Here is a 10,581-nt window from a genome sequence, read left to right on the forward strand (position 1 = left end):
GGTGCAGCCGGAGACGCGTCGGCGCGCAGGGGGAGGCGCCGCTCCACCGGAGTCGCGCCGAGTTGCGGGCGCCGGCCAGTCGGCAGAGGCTCTGGAGGCGGCCGGCACTGCCACGTCCGAGTGGACTCCCAGCGGGGGGACTGGCGAGCTGAATGTGGCAGCTCAAGAGGTCCGGAGCCGGCTTCAAGCTCAGGCCGCCCTGCTGCAGCAGTACACCCAGGAGTTCCTGTCGACGCGGGCCGCCATCCGGGTTAGTCTTTCATTCTTGGCCGCTTTGGTCTCTTGATTTCTTCCGTGGGGGCGCGTCAGCGCATCCACTGGGTGTAGTCCCCGAGATTCGGGCCGACTGCTGAGCAGTCGGGTCGGATCTTTCTTGACGACTACCTTATTTTTGCTTCCTGTCTGAACTTCCAGGAATATCATAACTCCCGTGCTGCCGCCTTCAACTCCCAGGCTCAGGAGTTGGGTCGGAAGACCGACGACCTAGCCGACAGCCAAAGTAAGTGCTTGATCTTGTCTGTCCCCTGTGGGGGCGCGTCAGCGCACCCACTGGGTGTAGTCCCCGAGATTCGGGCCGATTGCTGAGCAGTCGGGTCGGATCTTCCTTGACGACTTTTTCCTTGTTGTTTTTTTTCTTTCGTCTTTCGTGCTTTCAGGGGCCAACGCCGACTTGAGGAGGGAGCTCGGCGAAGCGCAGGCCGCCCTTCGTACCAAGGATGCCGAGTATGCTGCCTTGGTCCAGGAGCGTGACCGCCTGGCCAAGAAGTCGGCTGACCAAGAGGAGAGCCACAAGGCGGCCCTGCAGAAAGCGCAGGATAGCGAGGCCGCCCTGAAGGCAGAGTTTGAGACCGAGGCGGCGAGCTGGGCTGAGACTCGGCGAGCGCTGGATGAAGGCTTCGTCCGCATCGAGGACTTGATCGACGGTAAGCCACCTTCCTCGCTCCTCTCATGCCCCTTGCCGCCTGGTTTTTGGCCTGACTTGTGTTGCTGCCTACTTTCTTGTGCAGACTACTTTCCCGGCTACTCCGCCTTCGCCGCCCAAACCATCGAGGCCCATCGCGAGGCGCGCCGTCAGGCGGGGGTCAACATTGCGCCGGACGCGAATCGGACGCTTGAGGAGCAACTCTTGGCTGTCCAAGCACGGCTGCAGCCGGCTCACCGGATGCTTCGCCGGCTTCAACGTGCCGGGGCGCAGGTGTTGGCCGCCCTCTGGCCCAGCGAGACGATCCCCCGCACCCCAAGCCGGACTGCCGACTGGCTGGAGGTCGCAGTCGGTCGCTTTGAAGCTTGGAAGGCGTCGGCGGCCCGTCTTGGAGCCGGGCGGGCGTTGGAGTTCGTTCGAGCTTGGTACCCAGGGCTGAACCTGGACCAGCTGCGCACTTGGCGGCTGGAGGCCGACGCGGAGCTGGAGGAGGTGCGGTCGGCTATCGCACAGCGTGCTTCGACGATCGCCGAGTGCACCGACATCAGCGTTTTTGCACCTGAAATCAATGATGACGGCATTGCCCAGCCGGAGGAGTGGTTCAGGCTGAACCCGGCGGTGGGCGAGGACTCGACAGAGGAGATCGCCTCCAGCGACGAGGGCGAGGATGACGAAGAAGAGGACGGTGAAGACGTCGAGCCGGCTACTGGAACAACCGGCCGGCCTCAGGCTGACCGTGCCTCCAGCAAAGAGGCGCGTGGAAGCGCGCCCTCTGCGGGAGGCGGTGATCAAGCCGAGGTTCGCCAGCCAGCCACTCCTTCAGCCGGCACAACCGTCTCCGCCGACCAGCCCGGCTCATCGGTCGCTCCGCCAGCTTGACCTGCCGTCCTTATTTTTCCTGTTTGTTGCCTTTTGAACAATCTTTATTAAGCTTTCACAGTTCCACCCACTAGGGGTGTATCCAAACTATGTTGAATGCTGGCCTCTTGAAGGTCTTTTATGTAAATATTATTATGTGCATGTTTGGTTTCCATTCACGTACGCTTTTTATCCTTAGGCTTTTTCCTTTGCCGCCTTCCCTCTTTGGGGAGGCAAGTACTCAAGCTTTCTTGGATTGAAGTGAAGTGAATGGAAACCGGCCGGCCGGCTACTCTGGTAGTCGGTCGGTGGTAGGCGGCAAACCGGCTTTCGTTATATTAGTCCGTTGGTCCCTGGCCATTTTTCGTGTGGGCATCCTTTCCTGCTTTTGACTCTTGCCAGCCGGACAGCCGGTTCTTCGAACTGCGACTTTGGCAAGAGCTAAGCCTAGGTGTCGGCACACTACTTGTCTGGCCGCGGGTAGGACTTCTAATATAACTCTAGTCGGCCAGTCCCCGGGCCGACTAGTCGAACCCGGTGATGGACGGAACAAGTAAATGAAATGACAAGGTCATAAGCATGATACTTTTCATTCATAGATAAAAGATGGCAGTCCCCGAGCCCTCCTCGGGGGGCCTATTGTCTCGTATTTAGTACAAAAGTTAGCGTGCTACATACTGCATTTCAACTGTAAAATCTTCGTAGGAGTCGTTGCCTAAAGCTCTGCTGATGACGAAGGGGGCCTCCCAAGGGGCCGAGAGCTTGTGCTGGCCGGCTGTTCGCTGGATCAGCCGGAGTACAAGATCACCCTCTTGGAAAGATCTTGGCCTGACCTTCCGACTGTGGAAGCGGCGCAAACCCTGCTGGTAGATGGCAAATCGGCTGAGGGCTAACAGCCGACCTTCTTCCAGCAGGTCGACACCGTCTTCTCGTGCTTCCTTGGCCTCCGCCTCCGTGTACATGGTTACCCGGGGCGAGTCGAACTCGATGTCGGTTGGGATGATCGCCTCGGCACCATACACGAGGAAGAAAGGAGTGAAGCTGGTTGACTTGTTTGGGGTAGTGCGCAGACTCCAGAGGACAGCCGGCAGCTCATCGAGCCAACAGCCGGCTGAACGCTCCAGTGGCACGACCAGTCGGGGCTTGATGCCGGAGAGGATGAGGCCGTTGGCTCGCTCGACCTGGCCGTTTGACTGCGGGTGGGCGACGGACGCTAAGTCCAGCCGGATACCTTGGGCTGCGCATAAATGTGCCAAGGCTCCTTTAGCAAAATTCGTGCCATTGTCGGTGATGATGCTGTGTGGCACGCCGTATCGAGTTGTTATGTCTGCGATGAATGTCACAGCAGTCGGCCCATTCAGCTTCTTGATCGGCTTTGCCTCAATCCACTTGGTGAATTTGTCCATGGCGACGAGCAAATGCGTCATGCCGCCGCGCGCCGTCTTGAATGGGCCCACCATGTCCAGTCCCCAAATGGCGAAGGGCCAGGTGAGGGGAATGGTCTTGAGTGCCGAAGCCGGCATGTGTTGCTTGGAGCTGAAGAGTTGGCACCCTTTGCAATATTTAACTAATTCTTTGGTGTCATCCAAAGCAGTCGGCCAGAAGAAACCATGGCGGAAAGCTTTGGCAACGAGTGATCTTGAAGCCGCGTGGTGGCCGCATTCTCCTTGGTGAATGTCTCTGAGGATTGCAATGCCCTTCTCTTGCTCGACGCACCGTTGGAGGACTCCAGTGACACTGCGCTTGACGAGTTCTCTGTTGACGATTGTGTATGCTCCGGCTCGACGTTGGACTTGTCTTGCCTCTGTTTCGTCAGCCGGGAGATCTTGGTTTACTAGGAAGTTGAGGATGGACTGAGCCCATGACGGAGCCGCGACTTCTCCTACTGCCATTGTGGCTACTGCCACCAGGGTGGGCAGGCTGGGTGGTGAAATGCTGGAGTCGGCCACCGGCTGTTGTGTTGGTGCAGTCCCCGGGCCGGCTACTGCAGTCCCCGAGCCGGGTGTGGCAGTCCCCGAGCCGGTTGCCGAAGTCCCCGGGCCGACTACTGAAGTCCCGGGGTCGCCTGCTTGGTTCTTCGAGCCGGACCCGGCCGCGTCGGGGTCAGGCGGTACGAAGATGGAATCGGACTCTAGAGACGGCTTGATGGACGGCTTGAGGAGGCGTTGTAGAGCGACGCCGGTTGGTATTGCTTGCCAAGTGGAGCCTATTCGAGCCAGGGCATCGGCTGGCTCATTGTCGGCTCGCGGTACGTGGAGGAACTCGCATCCTTCAAAGTATCCGTTGAGTTGTTGAACCAGGAAGTGGTAGCTTGCCATATTTGCGTCCTTGGCGTCCCAGTCGCCGGATGATTGCTGAACCACCAAGTCTAAGTTGCCATAACATAGGATCCGGCGGATGCCGAGTTCCTTGGCAAGCCGGAGCCCGTGTATAAGTGCCTCGTACTCGGCTACATTGTTGGAGGCGGCAAAGTGAATCTCCAACGTGTATCTGAGCTTGTCGCCTTTGGGAGAGGTAAGGACGATGCCGGCTCCCAAGCCGGTGCGCATCTTGGACCCGTCAAAGTGCATGCGCCAATGGGTGGAGTCGGGAGCCGGCGGCAGGTACTAGGTCTCGGCCCAGTCGACGAGGAAGTCGGCCAGTGCTTGGGACTTGATGGCGGTGCGGGGCTGGTAGAAGATTGTGTAAGGGGCCAGCTCGATGGCCCATTTCGCCACCCGGCCGGATGCGTCCCGGCTGCCTATGATCTCGGCCAGCGGGGCGGTGCATATGACCGTGACGGGATGCTCTTGAAAGTAGGGCTTCAGCTTCTTGGCGGTGAAGTACACGCCGTAACACATCTTTTGGTAGTGCGGGTAGTTCTGCTTTGAAGCGGACAGCACCTCGCTTAAATAATACACCGGCCTCTGGACCGGCTGAGCTCGGCCTTCTTCTGGGCGTTGGACTATGATGACGGTGCTGACCACCCGGCTGGTTGCGGCAATGTAAAGGAGCATGGGCTCTTTCTCAGTCGGCGCCGCTAGGACGGGCGGCGTGGCCAGCATCTTCTTCAGCTCGTGAAAAGCTTGGTCGGCCTGGTCGTTCCACTCGAAGTGAGTGCTCTTCTTCATGAGGCGGTAGAGGGGGAGAGCTTTCTCTCCGAGCCGGCTGATGAAGCGGTTCAAGGAGGCCAAGCATCCGGTGAACTTTTGGATGTCTCGAAGCTTGGTGGGGATCGCCATTCTCTCGATGGCCTTGATCTTCACCGGGTTGCATTCGATGCCGCGTTCGAAGACCAGGAAGCCTAGGAGCTGGCCGGCTGGCACTCCGAACACGCATTTCTCGGGGTTGAGCTTGATTTGGAACCGGCGTATGTTCTCAAACGTTTCTTTGAGGTCTTCCAGCAAGGTGCCGCGCTTCTCCGTCTTCACCACAATGTCGTCCATGTAGACGTGAGCGTTTCTGCCGAGTTGCTTGAGGAGGCACTTCTGCATGCAACGCTGAAAAGTGGCACCGGCATTTCTTAAGCCGAATGTCATAGTCAGGTAGCAGAAGGCTCCAAATGGCGTGATGAAGGCGGTCTTCAGGCGGTCGTCCGGATCTAGCTTTATCTGGTGATATCCTGAGTAAGCATCCAAGAAACTCAACAGCTCGCATCCGGCCGTGGAGTCTATCACTTGGTCAATCCTCGGCAGGGCAAAGGGATCTTTAGGGCAGGCCTTGTTGAGGCTTGTGTAGTCTATACACATGCGCCACTTGTTCTTCTTCTTTAACACAAGGACCGGGTTGGCAAGCCACTCTGGAAAGAAGACTTCCATAATGAAGCCGGCTGCCAGAAGCCGGGCTATCTCCTCCCCTACAATCCTTCTCTTTTCCTCTGATAGTCGGCGGAGGGGCTGCTTGACTGGTTTCGCGTCTTTTTGGACATGTAGTTTGTGCTCGACGAATTCCTTCGGAACACCCGGCATGTCCTTGGGGGACCATGCAAAGATGTACCGATTCTCACGGAGGAAATCAGCGAGCTCGCCTTCCTATTTGTTGTTCAGGCTTGCCCCGATGACGGCAAACCTCTCGGGGTGCTCGGGGTCAAGGGGTATCTTCTTGGTTTCTTTGGCCGGTTGGAAAGATCCTTGGGCATCATACTCCTTGGGGTCGGGGGACTGGTTTGGCTGCTTGCTGGCCATGGCCACGACCCGGTCCAACATCTTCTTCTCTTCGGCAATCACAAGGGACTCAGCCAGCCGGCTGCTGGCGGCAGCGCACTCGGAAGACTTCTTGTAATCGCCGGCTACGGTGATGACGCCCTTGGAACTTGGTATCTTCATCTTGAGGTATGCATAGTGGGGAACTGCCATGAACCTGGCCAAGGCGGGTCGGCCAAGCAACGCGTGGTAGGGGCTCTCCAGGTCCACCACTTCAAACCAGATTGCTTCCGGGAGGAAATGCTCCTTGTCCCCAAAGAGTACATCAATCTTGATCTTGCCAATGGGGGCGCGGGACAAGCCGGGTACGATGCCATGAAACACTGTCCGAGTAGGCGAGCTGCTTCGTCTTGACATTTAGCTTCTCCAGGGTGTCACGGTACAGGATGTTGATGCTGCTCCCGCCATCTATCAGCACGCGGGAGAAGCAGGCAGCGTGTCTGTCCGTCGCGAGGGTGGCTTCCAGGACCAACGCATAAGAGCCGGGAGACGACATCACCTCTGGATGGTCGGCCCGGCTCCAGCTGATGGGTTTTTCTGACCAATGCATGTGTCCGGCGGGTTGGCAGCGACCACGCTGACTTCCTGGTGCTCTCGGCGTTTGTCGCGCCGGTCTTCGAGCTGGCTTGTAAAGACGATGTAGGTTGCTTGCTCGTCGGGGAACTCGTCGTGCACGGCTCCGACTGCGGGCCGGGCGGCCGGAGGCGGCATAGCCGGAGGCGGCGGGCCAGTAGGCGGAGGCGGCGCGAGCCCCTCGCCTTTAGAGATTCAGGTGAGCCAATGGCACTTCCGGGTTGTGTGGTTGGACGGCTTCGCGCCGCTATGGAATTTGCACGGGGCGTCGAGAGTTTGCTCATAGGAGAAAGCCGGTTGCCAAGCCGGCCGGCCGCCCTTGGGCTTCTTGGGCGCGGGTCACCCTTCAGGCAGCACGTCTTCGATCGTGGCCACCTGCCGACTGGCGGGAGGCGGCGCAGGGCCCTTGCGCTTGTGGTCGTTCGGGTGTGGGCGTCGGCCGGAATCCCCTGCCGGCGTCTTGGGCGTCGGGTTGAGTACTTTCCCGGACGTGTCTACCCGGAGCTCGGTCTTCATCGGAGAGTCGGCGGTGGCGTATTTGTCTGCTATGTCCAGAAGCTCATCGAGGGTAGTCGGCTCATCGCAGAGGAGCTTGTGCTTGAGGAGGATACCTTCTCGGCACCCGGCAGTGAAGTATTCGATGGCTTGCACCTCGTGCACCCCCTCGCAAGAATTGCGGAGCTCGGCCCAACGCGTGAGGTAGTCGCGAGTGGACTCGGCTAGGCCCTGTACGCACAGGGAGAGCTGCCTGGGCTTGGGGGCCCGCTTGTAGGTGCTGGTGAAGTTGAGGATGAAAGCTTCGGTGAAATCTAGCCAGCTGTTGATACTGAAAGGCTTGAGGCTGTTGAGCCAGGTCCGCGCCGTGCCTTGCAGCATGAGAGGTACGTACTTCACGGCAACACGCCGGTTGCCGCTGGCTATGCTGACCGCCGTGGAGTAGTCGATCAACCAATCTTCCGACTTCACGGAGCCGTTGTACTTGGGCGTGTCTCTTGGGAGCGAGAACCCTTTGGGGAAAGGCTCGTCGCGGATGCGGGGGCCGAAACAAGGCGGGCTGACATCGTCTTCTTCTTCCAGCCCCTAGTCGGCCGCTGAGAGTCGGGTGCGCCACTGGCGGCGGGGTGGGATATCTCTCTCCATGGGGTCGAGGCGGAGGCGGGTTGCCCCGCCATTCCATGGCTCGGGGATGGCCATCCGCATCTCGCTCGATGGAGATTTGGGTCCGGCTTCGGCTGGCCGCCGGCTCTTTCTCGCGCCGCGCATGGGCGTTGCTCGTAGTCGGTGTCCGGGACGTCGCGCCGTGATCTCGGCGCGGGGGAGGGCTTCCCGCGCGGGCGTCGGCTTCGTGCCGCCGTGCGGCCGCGTCAATCAGTTGCTGGATGCGCCGGGTCATGTGGGGGAGTTCTTCGGCCTCCAAGCCGTCCAACTCGTCCACGGCTGCCTGGGCGGCATGCAAGTTCTCGAGCGGAGTGGCATAGACCGGGCGGTCGACTCCCAGCATGTCGGCGATGATGGCGCCGCGTTGCTTGACAATGCCGGCCCGGCTTGGCCCTCCCGGGGCCGGCATGCCGAAGGCGGCGCGGTCAGCTTCGCGCTGGTAGGCCTCAGTGAGGCGTCTCACGGAAGCTAGCCTCCGGCCCTCTGCGAGGAGGGCGAGGCCGCGCGCCTCCAGTGCTTCGTCGTCGGCATCAGCCGGGAGGGGGGTGGACAAGTCATGGGCCACCGCGTGCGGGGCGTCATGGGCGCTCTCGTCGGCCGGGCCGCCGTGGCCGACGACCATCACTTCGGTGGTGACAGTATCGCGGCCATCGGTCCGAGGAAGCGGGTCGTTGTAGATCGCAACGTTGGTGGGGAAGGTGTCGAAGGAGGCCGTGTCGGAGTCGACAGGCATCGGGTCGGTGGAGCCAACCGACTCTAGATCCACAGCGAGCTCGCTGGAGACATGGAGCTGGCCGAGGAGGTTGGCGAGGTGGTCGGTGCCCGCATCGGAGGCGAGCTCGTCGGAGATGAGGGTTTCGTCGAGGAGATTGGCGAGGCTGCTCGCCGCGCAGATGCTGGTGACGCCTTGCAGCGCGTCGTGGCAAGCACCATCGGGCGTGCCGGGCTGGCTGCGCTCGCTGGGGAGGAAGAGGGTTCCCGTCCAGAACAGGTCTCCGGACGACGGTGCACCTGGTCCCACGGTGGGCGCCAAATGTCGGGTGGTAGGGGCGACATATGCCAACGGGTGGCTTATCATTGTGGGAGCCAGTAAGACGTCGCCGGTGCCTGGAAACGGGATGAGGCGAAGACATGCACGCCGGTGAATCTTACCCAGCTTCGGGGCTCTCCGTGGAGATAACACCCCTACTGATGCTCTGCAGGGTCTCCGCATGATCACTAGATGGATAAGTAGCTACACAATGCTCCTTGAGCTGTTCGGTGGGAGGAGGAAGAAGGGCACGACTAGCTTGCTTCTTCTCCTTGTGTGGTCTCTAAAACTAGCTGGGGGTCCAACCCTTTGCATGGGCGCCCCGGGGGGTTTATATAGGCCTACCCCCCGGGGGTACAATGGTAATCCGACTGGGCGCGGGGCCCAGCCGTCTGTGACTGCGCTCGCCGGCTTCTGCGCCGGCTGCCGGGGCCCGCCGACTGGTGGGTCCCGCCGGCTGCCGGCGCCTTGGTCGACAGGCAGGCCCCACTGTCCAGGACCTGGTCGGCGGCTGGTTACTGTTGCTCTATCTTGGTGACGTGGGCTTCGTCGAGGTAGGTGTGGCTACAGTGTCGCCGCCCGGCGGGCGATCGCTGTAGCCTCACCGCGTCTTGTCTCCTTAATGGGGTGTCTCCTTCGAGGAAGATGGCAAGCCGGCTGCGGGGAGCCGGCTCTCTCTTGGGCCGACTGGGGGAGGTGTGGCCGCCTTCGGGTGTCTCTCTGCCCGAAGGGACCCACCGCCCGTGGGCCGCGCTGGTAGTTCGTCGTGGATGGCATCAGGGTCGGCATGGCAACAGTGTTGCGTCGGACGGGTCATGGTCACCCATACGGCGCACTGTGCCGATCGTGTTCCGGGATTTGGGGGTGACAGGCTGTACTGTTGCCACGCCCCGTCTCATCGTCGCTAGGTGGATGCAAACTTTGAGGGTACGGTCTCGACCGCTTTATGGGAGCCGATTTTTTGGAGTCGGCCTCCTCGCGGCCGGCTTCTCGAAGTCGGCCCTCCCATGGCTTTCTTCATGAGGGCCAAAGTCGGGCCGCCTTTCGAAAGCCGGCCTGGGGGACAGCCAGCAACGAGAAGGCGGCCCCATGTCTTGGATTCTTGAGAGCCGGGCGGGCTCGTAATTTTTTCAGAAGGGTCAGGGGAAGCCGGCTAGGCTACCCATGGCTATTTACTCCGACAACGTGCGAGCAAGGAGCACACGCCCGGCACCACACGTCCAGCCACCGATAGCACCGCCAGCATCGTGCGTGCGTCACCCAACCTTGCCGCGGTTGACGGGGCCGGAAACAGGGCTCCCCGTCATGCTATCGCCGCCCGTCGAGAGGAGAGGAGAGGAGAGGATTTTTGTGATTTAGGGTTGGGGAGGTAATGGGGAATTTTGGTCTACCAGTGCGCCGCCCGTCCGCTTTAACCGGTTCGGCTCGACCAGCCCGTGCGCTGACGTGGCACTGGTCTGGGCCTCGCACGTACGGGAGGAGTAGCCAGGTTCGTATGAGATAGGCACAGAGGACCGTTTTGGAGCGTTTCTGCGTATTTGAGGACCGTATCGGAGCAATGGACGAGTGCCAGGACTGTCTTGTTACGCGCCGGATAGTACAGGTACCGTAGTTGTAATTATCTCAAAAAAAAAATCTGTTCTAGTGAGTCCAACCTGGTGGAGGCAGTCGAGTCTAACCAGGCCAGCCATCCTCCCTTTCCTTCCATCGACTCCTTCGTCCCCTCCCCCACCACTGCCGCGAGGTGCGAACCCGATCTCGATCCCCATGGCGGCGGCCGCGCTCACCTCCTCGCGGCGAGCCCTCCACACCATCCACCGCCACCTCCTCCTCCGCTCCACCCCCACCCCCTTCCCCTC

General features: G+C 60.5%; 1 protein-coding gene across 1 annotated transcript in view; it reads left to right on the forward strand.

Moving 5' to 3' along the window:
• Positions 1 to 10,414: 10,414 nt before the first annotated feature.
• The window catches only part of LOC119271937, a 5,151-nt gene continuing 4,984 nt past the window's right edge, over positions 10,415 to 10,581 (forward strand). The window contains exon 1 of the mRNA XM_037553570.1: positions 10,415 to 10,573. Within this exon, the coding sequence (XP_037409467.1) occupies positions 10,490 to 10,573 (84 nt within the window). The 5' untranslated portion in view covers positions 10,415 to 10,489. The remainder of the gene's footprint in view (positions 10,574 to 10,581) is intronic.

The sequence above is a fragment of the Triticum dicoccoides genome, chromosome 3A (genome assembly GCF_002162155.2).
Source record: "Triticum dicoccoides isolate Atlit2015 ecotype Zavitan chromosome 3A, WEW_v2.0, whole genome shotgun sequence".
Classification (NCBI taxonomy): domain Eukaryota; kingdom Viridiplantae; phylum Streptophyta; class Magnoliopsida; order Poales; family Poaceae; genus Triticum; species Triticum dicoccoides.